The following is a 26071-nucleotide window of genomic DNA, read 5'->3' on the forward strand; positions in this document are numbered from 1 at the left end:
CCTTTCTACCAGCAGAAATCCAGAGCCTCTTTTCCCATCATCATGAACTTCCAGCTGAAGGTAGAGGCTGAGTGAAAGGGGCGAGCCACTGAGAAGGGGACAGGAAGCCCTAAAGCTGGGAGACTTGGATATTTCCGTACAATCAGATTTTGTTTCCAGTTAAATTAGTTCTGTCCGTCAACATCCTGTTTGGTGTACTCGTCTGACATGCTGGTAATTAAGTAGCAATGCTAATTGATTTTATGATTGGATCACACAGGGCGAGGCTTTTCCATGAATTTGTATAAATGACGGTATTGACTATACCATGAAAACTCACTATCAGCCTAATATTTTTTTCTAGAACTTTGAGTTCACCTTGGAAACTCAGGTTTAGTCTGGATCCCATATCCCGAGGAAATAAGAAACAGACCCTTTATCCCAACGAAAAGCTCCACTGGGAATACAAGAGTGGGGACATGTTCTGTAATGTGTGTTTGCATTACACTTGTCTCTCAGCCCCACATCCATCCATCTAAACTCAGGTTGGGCCATGCTAGGACTAGGACCCTGCAAACACACTGCTCCTCTGCCATCCGGCTCCCTGATGCACCAGCAGGGGGTGCTAGAGGGAGCCTGCAAGGCAGGAGGTCGGAGAAGGCACTTGCGGCGCGTCCTGTTCCCGTCAGCCTCATGGCGGCTGATGTTTGCTCCGTTCCCAGCTTTCCCTCTTGCTCCGGGAACCAGCCTTGTCACACCTGAGAGAAGCCAGCACCAACAGGCCGGCAGCACCTTCCCTCAGGTGCCTCAGTTCTTGCTCCTCTCGCCTCCTTGAGCCTCCAGCAAAAGGAAGAACCCAACTTCTTCATTTTGCTCTCCCAGCCTTGGGGATGGCGGTGGCTTCCCGTGCCCCCCATGTTCCTGTTCACCTATTCTGTCCTCCAATACATGTCCCATTGACTTCTTACGATTAGCTAAAATAATTTCTGTGCTTTCTACTTTGCTGACTCATACGCCGTATTTGAGAGCCACAACTTCTTCATAACCGCGGTTAAAAGAGCAAACTCTAAAATCAGCCACACCTGAGTGGAAATCCCAATCCATTTACACCTGGTTAACTTTGGAAACTTTAATTTACCTCTCTAGGTCTCATTCCTTTATTCAATTAACATTTATTAAGTCCCTGCTAAGTTCCAGGCACTGTGCTAGGCAATAGAAATACAATGTTATGCAAAACAGTTAAATTCCCTGACCTTCTAGAACCTTCTGTCATGTAAATCAAATGAGGTAACACAGGTAAGGTACATGTCATCAGCCTTCCTTTCCATACCACACCGGGAAAGCAAAGACAAAAGTGTTTGAAGAAAAAAGATGTTTCAACAGTTAAGTCTCTTCAGAAAATGAGATGGGTGTCTTTTCCTCAACAAGGTTGAAGGTCTCAGTTAACGTAACCCTAAGGAAGCCCGAGAGAGGGAACACTATGAGGTGGCATTTCTTAGAAATCCTAAGGAGACAGGTACCCGTGATAAAATGCGAGCTGTCATGCGGGGCTAGGACTAGGGCCTGGAGTGACTGTGACCATAGAGCACAGGTGGAAGAAGATAGTAGAGAGCTGCTCTTCCAGCTGTAGTCACCACCAAGAGTCTTCCTACCCTAAAGTGTATATTGTATGTGTATGCATATGAACCAGAACTTAATTTCTGCTTCCTGCAGTAGGACAGTACATACCTCCAGAGGCCAGGGAGGTGATGACATGGAAAAGAAAGAAAAGCCCCAGGCTGTGGGCAAGGAAAAACTGGGAAGAAATCCAATCTCCACATTTTGACACAATCTGTCCTTAGTTTTCCACTGTCTAGATATCCGGCATATTGTGGCAAGGATGGCCAATGTCCTTGTTATCAAAGAAGTGTTTCTGCAGGACTACTGTGTGGCTAAATTCTTGAAAGCCATATCTATAACACACTGATACCCTATAAATGCAAATTAAACTCTTCACCCTCAATTTTTTATTCATTTTGACATCACATGACCATGAAAAGTCATACTGAAGGAAAACAACCATGGGAAACTATTACTAGAAGGTCTATTTCACATCCCTGCTCTAGGGCCTCATTAAAACTAATTTACTGTCACTGAACGAGTTTAAAGGCCCTGAAGACATGAAAAGCCTGGAGAGAGTTTTACTCGTAAATAAATGCCAACATTTAAACCATCAAGACAGCTTCAAATTCCAGGACTATTGAATTGGACAATATATACTGCCTGGATGATTTATTATGCTTGTGTTTATAGTCCAAATGGGAAGATAATTCAATTCCACCTGAGGAGTCATTATGTGGCCAAACCCCAAGGGAAGTACTTTGGATAAGAGGTGATATTTCTCAGCTTTTCCATTTCAAACAAATTATTATTTCTGTATTTAAGACATCACCCGGGCAATTCCCTTCATGACTTGTAGCACTCGAGCAATTAAAAAATTTTTTATAAGGTGAAAGAAGTAGGGGACAAACGCCAAATCCAAAATGATCCACAGAACACCGAAGAACCCCCAGAGAGCACGATTGCCGCAGACATAAGGTGAAATCATCCCTTCTGCTCAGGAATACATAAACGAGCAGTGAGCATGCATCCAGCAAGCACATTATCACCCAGCAGAGACAACCTGATAAATACAGACTTCCTCTTCAAACAAGCCTCCTCACAGGGCATGTGGGCGAAAAGGTCCCTTCTGAGGAGGTGGTGAAGTATCACTTGGCAAAAGGTCTTCATTGTGGCACACGGCAGCCTTCCCTCTTACCCCCTTACCACACATTCAGTTCAATTAGAGGGCAGAAGAACCTGTTTGCTACATGTCTTGGATTGGGCAGAGGACATGCTCAGAGTGGACAAGGGCAGAGAGGCCCTGGCCTAGGAGATCAGCCCCCAGAATTCCTGGGCTTACATACCATCCAGGCCATTGTGATGACTGTAGTTTCTTTTCCCCAAAATGCTCAGAGACGTGTGATTCGGGGTGGTTAGCATCCGCTTGGTAGTGGGGGTTTGCAGGCTTGGCGTAGATCGAATTACATTAGGTTTCTTCGAAGGATGGATCTCTGGCAGGGGGAGAAAAGGTTTCTCAACTCAGAACATGGTATTAAAAATCTCTGTGTGCACTTACATTGCCTAATAGGCACACATCTTACTTCTTAATGAGCTGAGAGTCAGTTCCTTAGGAGCCAGCCTGTTTTCCCAAGGACTTGCATAATGAATCAGCTTCAAGTGCTGTTACCGCGGCTTTACTTAGCAAAAGCGAGCTGCTTCTTCCTCTGCTAGCTGGAGCTCTGAGCTTCACGTTGGGAGGACAAGCAACAAAAACAACAACAGAAACGCCACTTGTGCTTCGGAAGGTCACGAAAGCACAGATCTACTAAGAGAATAAGGCAACTAACTCTTTGAGGTTTTAGAGATTTAAAGGTTATCTGGAGAAGCCTCAGAGAAAACCCTGTGCTCTACCAAACCAGAAACATAGTATGTAGCATGTCTCGGGTGTGAGAGATTTCTGGAAAATAGCATTCTTCCTCTGGCTCTGCAAGGAGGGTATAGGACCAGGGTTAATCACTCCCAGGTCCAGAACGTTTCGATGTTGATGAAACCTGACACCAAACTCCATATTCTAGACTCAAGATGTAGTAGAAGAAAAGCTTTAATGGAGGATAGATCACAAAAAGGTGATGTGCACGTGGGATGTGCGTGTTTACGTGAAGCATGTTGTTGTCAGCCACATAGTCTGGAATTACTTGCACTTTTTGGATAAAGCAGATGGACAGAAACTGGTCTGTAGGAACTAGATTTAAGGATCTCGGTCTATCACTGTTACTGGGCAATGTGTCGTCCAAAGCTAAACCTGCTCCCTGATTCGGAGTCACCACCTGTGCACGAGCCACCCTGTCTCCTCAGGGGAGGGCCAGGATATCAGCCTCATTGCCCGAAATTCAAGAAAGGCTGTTAGGATTGTTAGAATTACTGTATCTTAGTCTGGTCAAAATTCTACACTTGCCAAAATTTAGGAACAGATCAAGTGCTAAGCAGTATATAGTGCTGATTTTTTCCCCCTAACATGGCACTGAAACTTTGCCAACCCCATTTTTCATTACAGCCTCCACACTATGCTCCATCCAAACCAGACCACCTGCCTTTGGACTCATGAAAGCCTTTGCTCATCAAGTTCTCTTGGCCTCAAAGGGACAAATACTGTTTTCCTATTTTTCTATCTATTTAAATAGTACTCATCATTCAAAGTTGAGATAAAATACTGCTTCCTCCACGCAGACTGCCCTAAATCTCATCAGAAATAACTATTCTTTCTTCCAAGTGTCCGAAGAATATTACCTATAATTCTTTTATAAGAGCTAATCCTTTGCTTAATTGTCCTTACCCGTGTGCCTTCCCCACTAGACTAAAACTTTTGAGGGCAAAGTCTCATTCATCTTGGTGTTCCTCCAAATCACTTAGCACAGTGTCTCATACATAGTAAATACTCAGAAACATGTTAGGTAGGGATGTGGTTCAGCTAGTAAGCACAGCACAGCTTTGGGCTTATCAGGTAGGCACACTAATTTATCAGCAGGAGGAAAACACAATTATTAACCGTGGAAAGACTGACTGATATGCAATGTTATATTCTATTTCTTATGATCAGAGAGTTGTCCTTGCACAGTGGGAAGGGGTTTGTAGGATTAGGTCCTGCAAAGGAATACAGGTAGCGAACTTCAAGGACTTGATCACCATGACCTACCTAGCTCCTGCCTATGATAACAAGGTAATATTGTGGGGGCTATCAAAGCAACCCTTTAGGCCCTGAGAAATAAAACAGGAAATCAGGCGAAGTAAAATCAAAGAGGGAGCTGTGAGCTTCTGACTTTTGGATGCTCCAATGAGGACCAGATAATATACCAAGTTCAAGGCTACACTTTGATTTCTGAGTGTGTCTAGAGTCTGAACACTTCATAACTGTATATCTTTCTGACAGAGCAATAAGGTTCAATGCAACTATGAGTACACCTTTCACTTCTACTGAGAAAATGAAAAAGCAAGAATATTAGAAGCACTAAAAACATGCCAGTATAGCTTCCAGGTGTATTAGGAACCATTTTAGGAATGATTATTTTGTAAATTATCTTAAAACTTTGCAGAAACCAAAAAGAGTGTTATTGCCTAGCGACTTTTTAAAAATACTCTTCTTAATTTGATATTTCAACACGTATATGGAGTCATTATCTTTGGCGAATTCCAAGTTAAATAAGATGGTAAAAACCAGAAAGCAATACAAATGTTCCCCTTTCAAAGTAATCTTAATTGGTACATCAAAACTATAAATATTTTTTTAATGTTAGCCTAGAATGAGCTTTATCTCATTAAAAAAAATAAGCCAAGTAGAAAGCTCTAAATCAAAACATTAAGAATATTAATCCTCTAACAATCTAGTGATTCTTATTTTCCTTTTTGCTCAATCTGTATTTATATCCACAAATATACATTTTTATTGATTGATATCTTTTGGCAAAAGTAAACACATCCATGACCTTGTGTATATGTGGTGTGTATGTGTTTTGGTATTAACAAATAAAGGCTTCTAAAACAAAATAAATTGACTATACATGTCAAAGTATCCAATTTCAGCTACTCGAAAGGCTTAGATTTAGTGTTAAGTATGGCAATTTATAGTAGCCAAATACATGTAAGGTACAAAAATTGTTCTTTGAAATTTTCCTTCTATTATAAAATACCCACCTAAATACCCAATGATACATGCCAAAGGTTTCCTAGTGCTTTTGCTTTTCAGTGGACTTCCAGATAGTTCGGCATGTCTGTCTGCATCTGAGGAGAGAAGGAAACATGGAGACAACCAATGAGGCTGATTTCTCTACCTGTTCTCCACACACTGCAGAGACAAAGGGTGCCAGCGGGAGATACTGCAAAATATCCACCAGACTCCTGAGTAACATCCTGTGGGGTTTGAGGAAACCGTTTCTAACTCTGGTTCCGAATTATTGAATGAAGGAGGTACCTGGAGAACACTCAGTTTAAAGCCTCGTGTGCAGCGAACACACATCTTACACACACGTGCTTTCTTTCTGTATGTGCCCATCTGAAAAACAGTGGAACTATGCTTCCTTCCTAGCCATGGCATTGCTTCCTCATAGTAGAGAAACTTCCACGCAGGATGAGGTGAGATCAGTCCTCATGTAAGAGTCATCTGGCATAGAAGACAAAAATGACAAAGAGGACAAAGGCAACACACTGAGCCATCCATGACCTAGAGGGACTGAGTCTCCATTGAGAAGTCCTCATCTATTCCATTAGATGAGAGCCTCACAAGGGTAAACATGGGTCATGGGTTTTATTGTTCGCTTTCCATCCTTCATAGCCGACTATGATGTCAGTGCTGCTGAGCTTTAAAAGGTTGCCTGTACGTAGAGTGTCTCATCCAGTAGTCAGAACAGTAGAGACTGTGGGAATGGCTGTTAGTGTTCACAAAGTTCACCTCACACTCCTCGTACGCTACCATAAGACACTCCGGACAGAGAAAAATAAGGCGTACAACACACACACTCTGCGTTTTAATTAGCTGTCATTAGCATGGAAGAGTGGATGTGGAACACGGCTGCGCTCAGACCGAGGAGCTAAATTACAAAAATGGAGTTTAAAGGGAGGAAAAAAAAAAGGTGTACTGAAGTTTTTAAATTTGCAGATATTGTCATAAAACTTAACAGAGTAATTTTAGCAGATATTATCTGGCTACGTGTATGCCTTTTCCCCACCTTTCAATACTTGACAAAAATGCCCTACAGGTTTTCTGTGTCTGAGACCACATTTCTAGGCACACATACAGGAAATTTCCTTTGACATCCATACAAATTCTCTCTGCACTATTAGTGTTAAAATATACAATTCAGTCTGGAACCACAAATCATTGAAAATTAAAAATTAACTTTTTCATAAGTTCTAGCCTTCTCTTTCATCAAGGAAACTATTTTAACTATTAAACAGAAAGAGGTGGGAAAATAGCATTAAAAAAAAATCTAAAACGAAGCACATACTGCAGAGAGCCTCAGATAACAGGAATCAGGATATGAATCCTAAGCGCCGACTAATTATTATACAAACGTGGACAACTATAAATGATCCGATTTCTTTTCCTCCTTACTTAGCTGATTTAGTTTGGGAAAAAAAATTACTGAGATACAAAGCTTTTCCCCTGTTGTTGACTAACAGTGAAGATAAAGGAAGAAATATACCAAGCATATTTTTGAGGAGTAATCTAAATAAACATTAAAAAGAAACACAAATCAAATCCCTGTTAAATCCCTGTGAGTGGATACTAATTCCTTCCTCAAATTACTAATTCATCTAAAATTCAAGTTCTGGGGCGCCTGGGTGGCACAGCGGTTAAGCATCTGCCTTCGGCTCAGGGTGTGATCCCGGCGTTATGAGATCGAGCCCCACATCAGGCTCCTCCGCAGGGAGCCTGCTTCTTCCTCTCCCACTCCCCCTGCTTGTGTTCCCTCTCTCGCTGTCTGTCTCTATCTCTGTCGAATAAATAAATAAAATCTTTAAAATAAAAAAATAAAATAAAATTCAAGTTCTACTCAGGATAAGGACAAGAGAAAATTTTGTCCTTTCTATTAACGAAAGAAAGTGTGATTGGATCAGCTTTTATTTCCTCAATGATCTGGACACAGGCAACCATTGTATTACTAGTAATAAGATTAACGTTGCACTTTATTCCAGTTAATAAGGCCCAAAGGAAAACTGTCAATGTGGTTACAATTGATGGGCTCCCCTAGGACTATCACCTTGACCAGAATCAAAAAAAGGAAGCCTATCAAAGGGGTCACCAACATAATACCTAAACATATTTCATTTTAAACTAATCTGCTTTTAATTTCTCATCAAATCAGTAGCATTAATTATGTGATATTCCAAGTCATGATTTACAGAGCACCTACGTGGGAGATCAAAGTGCTTTAGAAGCATCACTAATCCCCATTACATTTTAAAGTAGTTGGTGGCAAGAATGATCAGTCTCTGCTATGAGGAAATCAGGACAGAAAGTGCTAAGGCTACCTAGTCACTGTGTAATATAAAAATTGCCTCTATTCAATGATATGCACTGAATACGCATGGGAAAAATAACTTCTGCCCTGGGGGAATGATACACATGGGATTATCAGGTCCACACTTGAGCTGGTTAAACAGAATCTTGGTCTGCATTCAAGAGGCGGCCAGTGATGCCACTTATCAGTCAAATTATTCACCTAACTCTAATTAAAGAGAAATAATTCATTAGTATGCATTAAAAGTGCACAGATAAGGCAAGCAACCTGAGAGATGCCCAAAGAACCCAGAAGGAATAAAAATCTTCCCAGAAAGAACGAGAACATGAGCATCTCACCCAAGTCACTTGATTGCACACAGGCTCATTTCTTTGGCTTCCTAGAGTATGTCTCCTTGAGGTAAACCTGGAAAAACACTTGCTTTCATTGCAACTCACAGCCATTTTCCTAAAATGTTTTGGAAATATGTGTGTGGGGGGATAAAATAGAAAAACTGCAAAAAGTACACAGTGAATTAAAATTCACAAAAACATTCACATGGGCTTCCAAGATTGCTGTCAAAATAGAACCATCCATAGAATTTTCTTATAGGAATTGCAAAGGCATTTCTAAGACACAAAACCCAGGTGCCGTTAGGGGAAAAAAAAAAAAAAATCACAGGGGCCCCTGGGTGGCCCAGTTGGTTAAACATCTGACTCTTGGTTTCTGCTCACGTCATGATCTCAGGGTCGTGGGATCCAAACCCCGTGCTGGGCTCCATGCTCAGCGGGGAGTCTAAGATTCTCTCTCCCTCTCCCCGCCCCCAAATAAATAAATCTTTTTAAAAAATGATAAATTCAACTATGTTTTTAAAAAATCTGCTTGACATGGGGCGCCTGGGTGGCACAGCGGTTAAGCGTCTGCCTTCGGCTCAGGGCGTGATCCCGGCGTTAGGGGATCGAGCCCCACGTCAGGCTCTTCCGCTATGAGCCTGCTTCTTCCTCTCCCATTCCCCCTGCTTGTGTTCCCTCTCTCACTGGCTGTCTCTATCTCTGTCGAATAAATAAATAAAATCTTAAAAAAAAAATCTGCTTGACAAATACATCATACACAAAGTCAAAGGCAAAATGGGGGAAATATTTGCACCACGTATCCCAGATCAAGAGCTAACGTCCTTAAAATATAAAAAGTTTTCACAAGTCAGTAAGACTTCTAATAGAAAACAGGCCAGGGGCAAAAACGGCTGACAGAAAGGGAAAAACAAATGGTTTTCAAATATATGCAAAGATTTCTATCTCATTCAAAATGAGAAATGCAAACTAATATAACTTACAAGTCATCTGTCAACTAGTGAAGGGTTTCGAAGATGGATAACACTGCTGGGCAAGATTCTAGAGAAATGGGCATTCTCTAGACATTGTGGACTGGGGCACAGATCATGGTTTTTCCAAGGGTAACTGGATAGTGACTATTAAAATTCCAAACGCATGTTCCTTGATCCAGATATTTGACTTTTAGGGGTCTGTCCTGTGACCTACCCACACACTTCACACATCAGTATGAAATGCTATTTGTATAAGGATATTTGTTGCAACATTACTTATAATAGAGAAGACTGGAAATAACCTAATAATCTGTTTAACAGGGAATTAAAGTACGAGAAAGAGATTATTATGCAGCTGGTAAGAAAAGGAGGTAGCTCTCAATGCACTGGTACGGAATAGCCTCCAAGATCTGTTAACTAAATAAAGCAAGGTGCAGAACAATGTGGACATTAACATCTGTATTAAAACAAAAAAAGAATACACCTACTTAGACTGGCATAGATACACAGAGTATCTCTGGATACTTCAGACAGGATGACAATGGTTACCTCTGAAGAGGGTATAAAATGGGAATGGCAATACAATTTATAGCCACTTTTCTATCTTTAGAAAAATTTAAAGTATCCATTCAAAAATGAATTTTTATTCAAAACAAACTACCCAAAATACCCAACCAAAACCGTTCTCACCTACTAGAGCTTAAAATTTCACACAACTTTATACAATTATTAATAGTTAACTTTTGCCGAGAAATCTCTAGAAAAACTCGTATTTTAAAGCTTCTGAACGCAGGCCCTTGGGGTACTTTCAAAGCTGAATTAGCACCTTCAAACAGAAAAATGTGGCTCCAGGTGCCTCTTGAGGAACTGCACACTAGGGCATTCAAGTCTGGTGTTACCAACTCGGAAACCACTGAGTCACCATGCAAGCTACGAAGGTGGCAGGTCAGTCACTTGGACCCACTTCTCCAGGCACTTTAGCTTCATCTACAGAGTGCTGTGAACATATCCACTTCTACTTAACCTCAGTTTCTGAGGTTCCTGAATCTCAAATAGTAACCCTGTGCTCATCGGGTGGTGGCGATCTTATAGATGTTTGATGAAGTCATTGGGAAGCTCGGTGGTCATGTCTGATGGCAAGAACAAACGAAGAACACCATTATCACATTGTGGCTTTTTCACTGAGGGCAGGGAGAGAAGAGACAGGCTGTCTGAAACTTGACAACCCATGCTATTGGTCTGCAAATTGTGTCAAGGACACAATACCTTTCTTTCTATGATGTCCTGGTTTTTGATTTACTAATCCATGTTTAATTAAAGTACCATCCACGTGGTAGAACGGACTCTACCATTGTAGGCATTGTACTGATGTTAGTCATTTTTGTAATGGATTTATATATTTACATATAAAGGTATATTATTAAAACTAATAGAAACTTGGGGGATTTGGTTTTAAAAAATCACCTACTAGGGGCGCCTGGGTGGCACAGCAGTTAAGCGTCTGCCTTCGGCTCAGGGTGTAATCCCGGCGTTATGGGATCGAGCCCCACGTCAGGCTCCTGCTATGAGCCTGCTTCTTCCTCTCCCACTCCCCCTGCTTGTGTTCCCACTCTTGCTGGCTGTCTCTCTCTGTTGAATAAATAAATAAAATCTTTAAAAAAAAATAAAAATAAAAATAAAAATAAATAAAAATAAAAAATCACCTTCTCCCTCTCTATTTCTTACATGTATATATTTTTCAACGCGTTGGTCATACTGTATACTAAAGTTTTTAAAATTATTTTTTAAAATAAGAAATATATTCCCATGGTTCAAAATTGAAAAAGTTTAAAAGGATAAATGGGGGGGGGGAGTCTCCTTCCCACCCCTTTGCCTCAATCTCCCAGCTTCCCTTCCCAGGGACATTATTTGTTCTTATGTTTTCTCTGTGATACTTTAAGGCTATACAAAGATTTCCCCTTTTCACTCTACTATTTTAATATCATTTTCTTAAGGAAAATAAAATACAAAATGCCAGAGAGTACTGTTGTAATAACGCAAAAAAAATTTCCTCTATTACGATCAACTTGTAAGTCAAGCACCCATAGTTACCATTATGCTCTGCACTATCTGAGAATTTGTCTCCTTAGCTCTTCCCTTGACTCTCACGCAGTCTGTTACCCCGTGAACTCTGGCTAGGACACTGATTGTGATGATGCTGCCAAGGCCAGAAGCCATGGAAGGGGTCAGCTTCTATAGGGCTTAGAACTCTCAAGTTACAGGGGAAACTACTTGCTTTCCTGAATATTATGAAGAATTGTTCTAAAATGCATCAATTAGAGCTCATGACCCATCAGTATCTTTAGAATTACAGACTTTCATCTCATTTGAACATACATTCATACTGCATCACAGGGATTCACTTTTTTGAGGAGGGATGGGGGACCACCAGTGCCCTTGAGAAACCAAGGAAAGCTTACTAAAAAACAACAGACCTATGCATTCCCACTGGACCATAGACACGGCTGCCTACAGACATCAAGTTATTAACAGTTTATCTTCTCCATAACAAGCCAAGATCAAGGGATCTGCTGAAGAGGTTGTAACAAGGTACATATAAGATGGGAGAAGATAATGTAAGAATCAATAGATGCTGGAAGAGTTCATTAGTTGCTTGTCTGAGAAAAAATTAGCAGTAGATGGCTGCTGAAACTTTGCAATTTTAAATTTCAAGGTAAAATTATTTTGAGAATCTGATTCTATATATAACTTGACCAAAGAAGCAAAATGCAAAATAAAATATGCTCCTTGACTCTCATCACACCAAACAAGTCTGTTCTTTTATTATTATAGCTATATGTTAATAGAAATAAAACACATGTAATTTAACTTTGACCCCCCCCCTTTTTTTAGTAGCATGGCCTTTCAATTGAGGAATACTACATAAAATGAGGTAACAGAAAAATACACTTCATTGAAGAATAATAAAAATAAAGGCAATTTGCATATTATCTGAGAAACTAACAGAAGAGCCATGGGAAATAGAAGCTTCCTCAGCTGCCAATTTAGTTGGTGATTATTTCTTTTCCATTCATAGGAACAAAGATGATACTGGATCCTGGCCGATTTTAATGGAAGAATTTCATTCATTCTCTTTCTCATATGTTTTATTATCCTGTTTAGTTAAGAAACTATATAAATGTGTTTTAAATCAGCTAAGCAGTTTGGATGAATGCAAATATTTTCCAGTTTCTTAAAATGGTTTAAAAAACGGTAAGAGCATAAATCCATGAACTCGGAAATGCCAGCATGAAGTATCATTATCAGCCTAAGTTTCAAAAACACACGAGTCTAATGGAGCTAAATTCCCCTCCATGGGACTCAGAGAGCACTGCCATTTTCCACTCTCTTTACAAAGCACTTTTCTTCTCCTTATAAAGCTTTTACCCGTAAGTTGTAAAGCCTTTCAACCGTTCTACTGAAAATTATCTTTAGGAAGAAAAAATGATTTTTGATTATGACTCCTTATATGGATACCCTCCTTAAATCAAAATGGAACATCTTGTAACAAGAAATCTCTTTTCTCACAAAGAAAAAGCACCTACAAAATGTCTGTAAGATTTCCTATCTGTTCAACAGCCAGACAACAAGTCTTCTCATCCTTTAGGGGAGAAAGTTGCATGGCTCTAATGTGGCAGCCAGGCCTGTGACTACACATAGCAAGACCAGAATCAGAGCTAGCACACGAAGTATGGACACATTTTAGGGGTACATGGTAATAAACAGAACCCACAATTCACTGATACATGTGACCTTTGTTCTAACGAAAAAAAAAATGAAACATAAGCAAGACTGAGCATGTTGAAAATGAGAGTAATAGTCATGTACATGGTCTGCAGTAATATATGTATGATATGAAATGGAAACCAAACTGGACAAATAGAAAGAATGCTCAACCATAAATCTGGCCACTGGCCTGTAAAAACTAAACACATATTTTCAAAAAATTCACCCAAAGACACAAAAATCCATTTATAATTTGCTCCATCTTCCAATAACTGTAGTGTTTGTTATGAAGCACTGTGAATTTCCATAATATTGTACGATTGTAAAAGGTTCATGGGAAAAGGAGAGGTTTACAAAGACATGCAATTTCCAATTAGTGTAAATTGGCAGATTTTATTCGAACTTAACGAAGCCACGTAAGAACAGACTGCATGTCTCGTCTATGGGGCTCCACTGGGACACCGTCCTTAGGGGTTACATGGAGGCACGACCTTACAGGTGAAGTGCCTTCTCATTCATAAGGGTTCTCGGGCAACCCCCCGTCACAAGACCTCCCTGGACAAGGGCGCCTCCCACCGGTTCTCTGCTGAGCACTACCCTCTCTGCAGAGGGACTTCCAGTGTTTCCTTTTTAGGTTGGCATGATACACATGGCAGCAGACAAAAACAATGTTAAAAAAATAAACCAAAATAAAAGGCTGTACACAAGAACTTATGTTTATTGCCAACAAAAACAAAAAAACAAACAAAAAAGAGAGATAGGGAAAGAAAGAAAATGGTCAGAAGCACAACACATAACGTTAAGAATTTAAAAGCATCTTACATTCTGCCCTAATGGCAGCATAATTAATAGGAACAAACGGCCGTCTTGCTGCCTGCCGCAGCCGGAGGGTATTTTTGCAGACCTGACGAGCAAATTTTGTGAAATATGTAGTGTGAAGGAAGAAAGCTTGGCGGGTCTTCACTGCAGACTTTGGGCTCCCCGTGTTTCGGACTGGCATCCCCTGCATGGCCTGGCGAGACATGTGACTCCGAACACGGGGGTCCTGCAAAATTAGACACCGACAGACACGTGAAGAACACAATGCTATTGGCATCAGGCTCAAAGAAAAGGCAATTTTTAAGTTTTCCACAGAAGCATCTATAACTTAATACCCTACCCCCAAAGGAGAAAATTAAGACGTATGCATTTCTGGGACGAGGGCAGGGGAGTAGAGAAGGAAACTGGGTAGGGATGGGAGGGTGTATGATCCTATATTTTTGTTTTTTAAGTTTTCCTTTTACTTCCAGTGTGTTAACATACAGTGTTATATTAGTTTCAGGTGTACAATATAGTAACTCAGTACTTGCATACATCACTCTGCACTCATCACAACAAGTGCACTCCTTCCTCTATTCTGGTCTTTAAATTGACACTGAAATCATGCTCACAATAGTAAAAAAAACACAAAAAACTGCCAACGAGGTTAATTAAATTATTTTATGCTTTTAATAGTGAAGGAGTCCTGAGATCCTGTTAGCCCTTAAAAAGAAGTCTTCCTCTGGTCGACATAGGTGCTTATATCTGCAATCTATGAGAATTTTACCAAAATCGTATTTCAACTGTTGTTCACCTCAAGATTGAGTCCATATTACCTTCTTGCCCCTCGTATGATAGCCCAGGGGCAGAAAAATGTTCAATTTGTATTTACTACTTTGTGTAGTAAGACATATTTCCGACAGTATTTAAAGGTTGCAAACTGTTTTCAAAAAAAAGCAATTAAAACATTTAATTTGTAAGCTCTCTACTTATGCTAACACTTCCCACACGCATTGTTCTTTTGTCTGAGTAATCACACAAGAACAATATTTTGAATACCTGAAAAAATGTGATTTGTCCCTGCCCTCTCTCCACGCCCACCTTAAACATTATGGTGCTGTGTTTCGTTATAAAAAACAGCTTTGCTTGCTTTTTAAGTTATCCCGTACTGTACTTCTGCTTCCAAGGAGTGATCTAGCCATTGAAATGACATTTCTCAACATAAAAGATTATTGCTCACATACCTCTGTAGTTGGGCTGGGAGATAACTTCTCTTCTTCTGACTGGCTGGGCATTTTCAGGCCTCCATATTTTTTCCAATAGAGCCAACAGGTTGCACACAATCTACATTGCATATTAGGTGGGCCCCAAGAATACCACTGATGCGACTGTGTAGCTAAAGATATGAAAAGACAGAGACTGCTACATAATTTGTAACATCAATATACATAGCATCAAATATTTTAAAAATATTCTAAAGTCATCTTTAGTTTACAATATTACTTTTCTTTCCCCAGTTCACCAAACATAAAAGTTTAATACATGCATGTATTTTTCAAGATCCAGAATTCATTAAACCATGTATTTCTCTCTATATATCGAGGACTTGTGGCTCCTGTCACGAGAAGCTATTAGATGAAGTATCCTATATAATATACTGTGCCATTACTGCGGGAGTTTTGTTAATTAAAAATGCCCTCTATTGTGTACACTTCTGGAAATAAGTTATCAGAAAGGTATTATTATTAAATAATGTGTTTAAAGTCTAAGTTCAGGTCTTCAAATCGATGGTTCAGAAACTACCTCAGAGTTTAAAGTGCTCCGAGAAGCCCCACTGATTAAGGCAGGAATCTGTCAAAAATAGACAACTGTTTTCCATTTCCTTATTTTAATAAATCAACAAAATAACCATTTTAATATTTCTCCCTTTAAAACAGAATCCCGGGGCGCCTGGGTGGCTCAGTCATTAAGCGTCTGCTTTCAGCTCAGGGCCTGATCCCAGGGTCCGGGGATCGAGCCCCGCATCAGGCTCCTCTGCTGGGAGCCTGCTTCTTCCTCTCCCACTCCCCCTGCTTGTGTTCCGTCTCTCGCTGGCTGTCTCTCTCTGTCCAATAAATTAAAAATCTTAAAAAAAAAAATAAAAAAATAAAAACAGAATCCCTTTCAAGACTACTTAAGTCCAGATCAAGTGAGCATATGCAGCCAAGATCACAGAATGTTTAAGACCTAATAACCCGGCTCATTTATCACTTAGCAAAACACTGCAAGCCGTTGTCAGTTTTGTTCTGCAGTTTGAATTACTGCCATATAACATTTAAAGTATTCCCACAATGGATCTGAAGTTTAAGATAGGAAACACTGGCACTGATACATTAAGGTAACAATGTACATAAAAATTATTATAATTCCCTACATTTGCCTTGGAATACTCTTTCCCCAATTTGTAAGTTACCTTTGTCAGGTCAAAATGTTCAAACAGTACATCAAGGTGTCAACGAACACTTCACAAGCCAAGGTCAAAAAGAAAAAATATACTGACCATTATAATCAAACTGCAACTTAGTTTATGGAGAATAATACTGTGCAACCATCCTGTGTTATTTTTAGTGGACTCCTTGCAAACAGCAGCCCAAAAACCTTTCCTCTTTTAATTTAGAAACAATAAGTCAAGTAATTTGATTTTTTTTAAGTACAAATTTTAAGAATCCTAAATATTAGGCATGGACCTATTTTTGATTCTGAATATAAAATTTCACTCATATTTAAATATACACTTTTACCCAAGTTAACCATGACATAGCATTTTAATATTTGTCAACAAACATCCTTCCCCTTACATAATTAACTCAAATGCAATTAAAAAGTGACAGGGGTGCCTGGGTGGCGCAATCAGTTGAGTGTCCAACTCCTGATTTCGGCTCAGGTCATGACCTCAGGGTCATGAGACTGAGCCCTGAATCAGGCTGAGGAGTCGGCTTGAGATTCTCTCTCTCCCTCTCCCTCTGCCCTGCTCCCCCCGCCCATGTGCTCTCTCTTTCTCTCTCTAAAATATATACAATTTTTTTTTAATAAATGAAATCTTTAAAAAAAAAGTGACAAAAAGAAAATACCAAATTCTATCTCTCTCTAATCTTACATTCATGTTATGAGATACATTTTATGATATTAATGAGTCTAAAATAAATATTATAAATTAAAAATCACTTATTTGTCATGCACACATAAAAATGACAGAATAACTACTTATGAGACTACATATGAGTGTAAAAGAGGTAAGTAAAAGGGGCGCCTGGGTAGCGCAGTCGTTAAGCGTCTGCCTTCANAGTGACAAAAAGAAAATACCAAATTCTATCTCTCTCTAATCTTACATTCATGTTATGAGATACATTTTATGATATTAATGAGTCTAAAATAAATATTATAAATTAAAAATCACTTATTTGTCATGCACACATAAAAATGACAGAATAACTACTTATGAGACTACATATGAGTGTAAAAGAGGTAAGTAAAAAATGTAGACAGGTTAAGCCACCACTTGTCTGCAGGATTCTTTTTACTTTCATTTAAATACAAATAAACTTCAATATCTAAGAGTTTCCAATTCAAAGACACTCATGATGCAATATACATACAACTATGACCAAAAGAATCTAATTTTCCACAAATCATTTCCCTTTGTGCTTCCATGGTATACAAAAATGGTTAGAAATGTACCATTTCTATGAAGTCAGCAATCTGCCTGGATCATACTTTCCTTGGTTTCAGGTAAGATAATTATATGACCTGTCTGTCTGTCTGTCTGTATTTATTTACAGAGAGAGCAAGCAGGGGAGGGTCAGAGGCTGAGAGAGAATCTTAAGCAGACTCCATGCCCAACATGGAGCTTGATCTCATAAACTTGAGATCATGACCTGAGCCAAAATCAATCACTTAACCAATGGAGCCACCCAGGCACCCCTACGTGACCTAGTTTTAAAAGTCTTTTCTAGGGGTGCCTGGCTTCAGTTGGTAGAGCATGAAGCTCTTGATCTTGGGGTTGTGAGTTTAAGCCCCACGCTAGGTACAGAGATTACTCAAAAAAAATGAAAATCAAAATAAAAGTCTGTCCTTTTTTTTCTTTCTTCTTCTTTTTTTTTTTTTATTTTAAGATTCTATTTATTTATTTGACAGAGAGAGACAGCCATGAGAAAGGGAACACAAACAGGGGGAGTGGGAGAGGAAGAAGCAGGCTTCCAGTGGAGCAGGGAGCCCGATGCGGGGCTTGATCCCAGGACCCTGGGATCACGCCCTGAGCTGAAGGCAGACCCTTAATGACTGAGCCACCCAGGTACCCCCAAAATAAAAGTCTTTTCTAATGCTGAAGCTTGGTGTGAAGTATGAAGCAGAGGCCGCAGAGTCCCTCATTTCCATGCCCTAGGACAGTAAGCAACATCCAACCCTCCAAAGAGCTGTTGAGAGAAAAAAATCAGGCACCAAGTAGACTTTCAATAAATATTAGTTTCCTTCCCTCTCCCACCCCAGGCCACTTTAATTATAAGGAAACATAGGTTATAATGTCATTGATATCCACGAACAGATTATGTTGTTGTTTGAGATTTTAAATAAGTATAAAAATACAAGAAGTGAGGGCTGCCTGGCTGGCTCAGTTGGTAGAGCACGCGACTCTTTAATCTCAGGGTTGTGAGTTTGAGCCCCACATTGGGTATAGAGATTACTTAAAAAAATAAAATCTTGGAAAAAAAACCCCAAAAAGTAGGGGGAAAAAGCTAAGAGAGACAATAAAATAACAAAAAAAAATTTTTTTAAGTGTATTGGGGTGCCTGGGTGGCTCAGTCAGTTAAATACCTAATTCTTAATTTTGGTTCAGGTCATGATCTCAGGGTGGTGAAATTGAGTCCCACCATCTGGCTCTGCGATGGGTGTGGAGCATGCTTAAGATTCTCTCTCTCCCTCCCCCTCTGCTGCTCCCCCCACCTCATTCACATGTGTGCACGCTCACTCTCTCTAAAATAAATAAAATCTTTTTTTAAAAAAGTGTTATTAAGTACTTCACTTCACCAAACCAATTTAACATCCAGGTCAAATAAACTGTAATACTGCCCATGTGTGATAGGATCTTGACGTGGACAGATACTGATAAATACCCTGGGGCCCTGAAAGCCAAGGCAAACATCGGAGACCAGCTTCTCCCAAACCAGTGCGCTCTGACAGAACCGGGTCCAAGGATGATAAATAGCACTTCATCCACATATGGGTCTCTCTGACAGAATTTTCTGAAGCCTTTGTCAAAGTATACTAAGAAACTCCAAGACAGGGTTTGGTGTATTCTGTGGGACCATGGTTTGCACAAAGCTAGTAACAACTCTGAATGCAGCTTAGCAAACGGGCTGTGGGATACTCAACAGAGGACCCACAGAAGCAGAGCAGAGGATACCCAAGACCAAAATTCGGCATCCAGGCTGAAAGGAAGCGTGGGCATCTACTCACAGTGTGCTGTTCTCCACCTCCCACCCCGTGGCGGCCGGCACAGGGCCTCGCACCTCATCACAGACAGGACTCAGGGAGAGAAGAAAGCCACCGGAAACAACTTACCATAGCAGCTCTCACAGGCGCGCCCTAGCAGGGGATTCTGTGGCTGGAATGTGGTCCCCACGGCTCCATTCACAGCACCAGGTTTGCCATTGCTGGCAGATATTTGGTTGGGATTTGGTTTGCTGCTTTCAATGAAATATAAAGTGAGGTGATAAAAATAACTTGTATGACAAGGCAGAAGTCTCTCTATTTCACTGTAGTTTTATCTTAACTGCATATAAACATCTGAATGTTTGGTAAAAAAGAAATCAGCTGGTAAACGTAAGGTGTTAAACTGAACTCAAACTATTCATCTTTGCAAAACAAGGGTATGGAAAAACCAATCTCATGCGTGATGCGCACCAAGTAAATACGGCCATTAGCTCTCCTCCACCCGAAGAATACAGCCTCCTTGGAATGCCCTCTGATGCCTTTGAAAGATGCAAGTTCCTAAGCTCTATCACTTATCACGAATTCTCCTGAGAATAAAAGACAATTTTTTGGATCACATAAATTCAGCTAAAAGCACTGTGCTGTGTATAGAGAAAACCACCGCGCCACTCCTGCCGCTGGCGTGGAAGCTGTTGCCCACGCACCGGCTCTTGAGGGGCTGCACGAAAGCCATGTGCTCCACAAAGACCCCGTGGATGGCAACACAGCTATCTCTAGAACGTACGTTGGCATTTCAGGAGACTTAACCCATTTAGGATAATAATTTCTATGACGTCTGAATTTTTATGAGAAAGATTACACAGACCTGATATTAGAAAAGCCAACAAAAGTATTTTGAGGTTTTTCTTTGCAAGAAAAAATTTTTAGGAAGATGAGAAGGAGACATCTATCAAGTGTTTACATGCAAATTTCCCAGAGGCCATAATTCCTTAGAAACAGGTAGCCCAGATTACCTCGGTACTTACTTGGTGCAAACACGGCTAACTTCTCATGTGCCATGCCCCAGAACACTACAGAGGTGCACATGACATGTTCTCAAGTAAACTCATCATTTATTAAACATTTATTTATTCAGTGCCTAGTAAACAAAAGTACCTGACCTCTAGGAGCTTTCATTCTAGAGGAGCTTTCATGTCTATTTGCTAGACAGAAAAAAAGCAAAATAAACTAGTCAACCGTTTGTTAGCAATGAAAGCTGAATGACTAAATGCAGACTATACTCTAACTCCCCTCGGCTACCAAAGTAATGAGAGTTCACTACTACCAAGACACTCGGAGTTTCAACACAGGGTTGGTTCAGGAGTTTCCTCTTTGCTGGTCCCTGTTTCTTCAATTCCATTTACCAGTGAAAGCCTAATGTGTAAACTTGGCCTGAGAGCAAATTAAGATTTCTTTCTGGCATTGTTACTGTAACTCTTAGGTGACACCTCACCACCACCCCAGGAGAAATCATTTAACCTCCGCGTGCACTGAGGTCCCCATTCTGTAACAGGGCTATTACTTACACTTCTAACCTGTGTCAACAATGTATTTTTAAGACAACTCATTTTTTAAAACATATTTTAAACAAGACAGAATGCGTTTCTCTTCTTATAGTTTGCAGCTGAAAACGTACACGATTAAAAGTGGTGATGTATAATGACTAAGATTTCCAAAGGTACTTTTAATATTTCTGATCTTTAAGAATCTACTAGATATAGATAGAAAGGATGGCCCCTTAAATCAAATGACTGACTGAATCTCAGAAGGCTTCCCCCAAAATATGAAAATTTCTGACATTTAACCCAGGGTTAAATATATGTGTTGAAAAGGAGCTAATACAAATTTACAGGTGAGCTGCCTGAAAAAAGAATGAGAGCAAACACGACTTTAGTTGTTCAGTTGGATTTTGCATGTTATTGGACTGACTACAGCACTGACCTTAGTTATAATAATCATAAAAGGAAAACAAGTGTGCAAAGACTCAATGAATATAGACACATGAATCACTTAAAATCCGTTTTGCAAATCCAAGTACCTACAGGTTAATTCTCAGGTGACAAATGATTTCAATGTGACCAAATATACTTTTACTCTAAGACAAATATGCAAAAAAAATTTTCAAAGCTGCATTATATGAAACTGTCCTTTTAGCTAATGCCCAAACCTCTCCTCCCTCATCTGTATTCCAGATTCTACCTCTGCTGCCCTCTTGATAATTGCATACATTTCGTTCTCTTTCCTGGACCCTCTTCACTGTCATGTAAACATATTTCTCCTGCTTAAAAAACTCTTCCTGTTATTCTTTTCCAACCTACCCCTCGAAGTGAAGAACTCCCTCGACTGACCCTTCCCGCCAGTTTTGTTGACAGCTGCCCATCCTGACTGTCTGCAGCTCCTTGGCTCATACGCAGGCCTCGACCACTACATTAAAGATGACCAATGGCCTGTCGCCATGTTGCTAAATTCTCAGGCTATTTTTCATCAAAATCTGACATAACTAATTAGTTAATCTCTTTTCTTCCTTGAAACATACTGCTCCCTCAGCTTTTGTGATAATGTACTCACCTTGCTATCTTACTTTTTCTGATACGTAAATCCTGGATTTCCTCAACCTTGGTCTAAGACCCTTTTTTCTTATTGCTCCTCCCGAGAAAGCTCATCCACGGTTTCAAACACAGTATTATAAACTGATGAAGCTTAAATTTGTATCTCTAGAGCAAAACCATCCCCTGAACTTAAGACCAATATATCTGACGTCACACTCAACACCTCTTTTTGGATAAAGCAAATTCAAAATGACCTAGCCTGCTTCTCTGCCAGTTTCTTCGCTTGGTGAAGAGCACAACAATCCACGAGCTGTGCTGGCCAGAAATCTGGGACTCTAGCTTGACATCTCCCCACAACCCCTCCATACAAGTCAATCACCTCCAAGTGGTATACCATTTCCAGGGTCATAACTCCAAGTTAAGCTACTGTCACCTTTCCTCTCCAAGAACTTCATAATTGGGTCTCCTTACATCCCCTATTACTCCCCTTCCCCAAACCATTTCCTAAAATAGAGCCAGTGATCTTAAAGTACAAATTTGATCACGACATTTCCTTGTTTAAAATCCGCTTCCACTGTTCATCAGATGGGTAAACTCCTGGCCCTTGCCTACCATACCAGCCTCCCAGAGCTCACCACTCTCTTGACAGCGTCTACACTGCGTTTTCTCAGCTCCTTAACTACTGTTCTGCCCCTTCCAATCTCAGGATCCCCTTGGACTGGAAAGGGCATCACCTGGTTAATTTCACTTTCTCCTCTGGAGTTCACTCAAACTCACTTCTACAAAGAATCTTTTCTGAAAGCATCAACTGAGCCTGGTCCTCCTGTACAAATTCTCATAAAAACTATTCTGTTCTTCTCGATCATAGTTCTTGTCACACTAGGTGACTGTTTGGCATCTGTCTCCCCCACACTAGAATGCAGTCTGTCTTCTTAACCTTTCTACCTCTAGTATTGAACAGAGTGCTCCGCATACAGGATACTGCTGGGCTCAAAGAATGACAGCATAAAATAATTCTTAATCTATTCTTTGTTTCAAAATACTTGATTTCAGAGTTAATTGTGAACTCCTTCAAAGGACTCAGATTCTTATCCAACTCAAGATAACTTCATACCTTCTATTTACGTAGAAGATTTATGTAACTTTTAAAAGAGTTATGATTAGAAAATGTCTTGATCTCCAAAAATCATTCATTTAGATCAGGTTGGCATCGTAAATATTTCAGCTCTGTGGATATTACAATTTCTGTCCCAACCTCTGAATGCTGCCGTCGAAGCATGAAAGCAGACATAAATAATACATAAATGAATGAGTATGGCTGTGTTCCAATGACACTTGATTTACAAAAATAAGCAGCAGGTCAGACTTGCCCTGCAGACTATCGTTTGCTGGTCTTTGACTTAGATCAAGCCTCCAACGAAGTCAGTGCAAAACATAACAGAAACAATTCTCTGGGTTACTAGGTGAAAACTGGTTAGATGTACCTTCTCTCTGATGTGACAGCACGACAATGCACAAGAAAGCTGCTGCGCTTGCTTCTAAAAACCCCACACATGAATCACCACAGTTTTCTTAGGAGAGTTGCTCTTCTATAAATTACTCAAATAAAATATAAAATTTTCTAAAATACTAGAAACCACTGCAGAAGGGACATTACAGCTCTGAATAAAAGTTATGAATCCTGTAAAGTACAAGTTATCTGCCCTGAGATTAAAAAAATGATTTAAAAATATCACAACTCATATACATAAAAATATGTATTACTATATCAAAATTCAGTAAACAAAAGCCTAGGTATAAAACAACTGTACTGAGTGAGAAAAATCTTGGAGCAGCACATAGAACTTTGCAGCAAATTTCATCTTACTCCCCAAAGAACCTAGTATAGCACTATACACAGAGTGCTCAATAAACTAAAATTTCCTGAACAAATGAACAATCGAGCTCTAAAGACCTCAAAGAAAAAGATTATAATTCATTTAAAATGTAGCAAATGAAAAGCAAACTGGCATTCATTTTGATATGACAATAGTTTCTAAGCCCCCCAAATAATGACAGAATACCAGACATGTGAAACAACTGATACCCATTCATTATTTATCCAACATTTATGAAGTACGGTTCTTCTTACTTTCCTTAACTGTTCTCTCCCAAACAATGTAAAATCAGCAACCAAATAAACCACCTCAGAAAGGCAATGCACACCACATTCCCCAAATCCATTCTATGATGCGGAAGTTTCAAAAGCTGCTAGCTTTCTGAAACACATTTGCTTCAAATAATAGAGTTTCACAGGTTAGTTTTATGACGTTTTCCCTGCAGCTTTGAAAGAAGTATACCACGTGGCATTTTTCCTCTCATCCTTTTGTCTGTCTACTTGGGGTTTCTCTCATCAGCCATTTTTCTTTCTAAAAAAATCATGGTACTGGTATAATAGAAGCAAGTCTCGTGCTTTGTAGTGTCAGAAAATAAGATACACAAAGAAATTCAAATTTGCCTGAAACTGACCAAAATGACATATTTTGTTTTCACAGAATTCATACTATGACAAATATTTAAAAAGATTTCTGTTACTTACTAAGTTGGGATATACACTTGTTTCAGTTTACTCTCGGCTTCTGCTGCTTTTAGACGTTTCTAATTCAAAAGACAGACAAAATATTTTACATACGATGTCTAATAATTATTACCACTTCACTGTCTTAAAAAATTCATAAGAAAATGAAATATTAAAACGTCATTCAAAAATTGCCATCTTAACAAAAGCCCTTCTTTCATTTGAGAAAGTACCTATTCTCAAACTGCGTTAATTTGTAAGACAAGTCACTAGATTCTGAGGTGCAGAACTGCAAGTATTAATACCATTTTAGACCTACATTTTAAAAATAAAGCAGTGAATAAGTCCATTTTCCACTGCTTCGTGAGTGAATAAACAGGACTTAGAAATAACCATTTTTACTTTTTTTTCCCTTCCAGAACACAGACACACACACACACACACACACACACACACACACACACACTCTTTGCTTTAAAAAAAATTTTTTTTCCAGAAATGATTAGTTTCCAAGGCCCATGAGAAATAAAGAGATAACAACTCCCCTAAGTACAATTAAATAAGCATTTGTCCTCAAGTGTTAAGAGATATGCAATAAATTTTAAAGCCTGGCTGAACTCACATCAGATTGAGGAGCCAATTAGGAGTCAAATATAAGAAAAGGAATGGGGAAAAGATTACATAATCATACAGAAACTGATCAACACAGTAAATGAATACAAAAAGGGAAGGAAAACAATGTATGGTAGATTTCCAAAACGAAGACAAACCTGAATATAAGGCAGTCATCCATATTCTCAAAAACATTTAAGAAGACAACTTAGAACTTTTAGAGGAGCACCTGAGTGGCTCAGTTGGTTAAGCATCTGCCTTCATCTCAGGTCATGATCCCAGGGTCCTAGGATCGAGCCCCGCATCGGGCTCCTTGCTCAGTCCCTGCTCGTGTGTGTACTCTCACTTGCTCTTACTTGCTCACACTCTCTCTCAAATAAAGAAAATCTTTAAAAAAATACATAAAACTTTTAGAGACAAAGTTGAAATATTTGGAAATAATTTTATCTAAAAACCACTTTTCAACCACCCATGAGGCCATCATCTCCACCATCTTTAGGGACATTTTTTGGCCTTGAAAAACATGTTTCCAGAGTACATGGTCTTCACTTCAATGTTGTTTGAAATAAGCACTTTTGAATATACATGATGTTGATACTAGAAACTTTTCAACAAGCCATGGGTATGTATTCGCTATTCATGATCTCGACAACTCACTATGGTCATTTTAAAAGTGATCCTTGGAGCGCCTGGATGGCTCAGTCGGTTGAGTGTCCAACTCTTGGTTTTGGCTGAGGTTGTGATCTCAGGATCATGAGATCGAGCCCCAAGTCGGGCTCTGTGCAGGGGGTGGAGTCTGCTTGGGATACTCTCTCTCCCTCTGCCCCTCCCCCCCACTCACACTTTCTCTCTCAAATAATTAAATCTTTAAAAATAAATATGTAAATAAATAAATAAATAGAAGTGA

The 26071-nt window shown here is 39.6% G+C and overlaps 1 protein-coding gene across 1 annotated transcript in view; it reads right to left on the reverse strand.

Annotated features, from left to right (window-relative positions):
• Positions 1-26071, reverse strand: part of MTA3 (metastasis associated 1 family member 3) — a 159872-nt gene that overhangs the window by 13261 nt on the left and 120540 nt on the right. The window contains exons 11-15 of the mRNA XM_034659594.1: positions 19537-19658; positions 15186-15337; positions 13966-14188; positions 5749-5835; positions 2925-3071 (exon numbers count right to left, since the gene is read on the reverse strand). Coding sequence (XP_034515485.1) covers positions 2925-3071; positions 5749-5835; positions 13966-14188; positions 15186-15337; positions 19537-19658 — 731 coding nt within the window. The remainder of the gene's footprint in view (positions 1-2924; positions 3072-5748; positions 5836-13965; positions 14189-15185; positions 15338-19536; positions 19659-26071) is intronic.

Source organism: Ailuropoda melanoleuca, chromosome 4 (assembly GCF_002007445.2).
Source record: "Ailuropoda melanoleuca isolate Jingjing chromosome 4, ASM200744v2, whole genome shotgun sequence".
Taxonomy (NCBI): domain Eukaryota; kingdom Metazoa; phylum Chordata; class Mammalia; order Carnivora; family Ursidae; genus Ailuropoda; species Ailuropoda melanoleuca.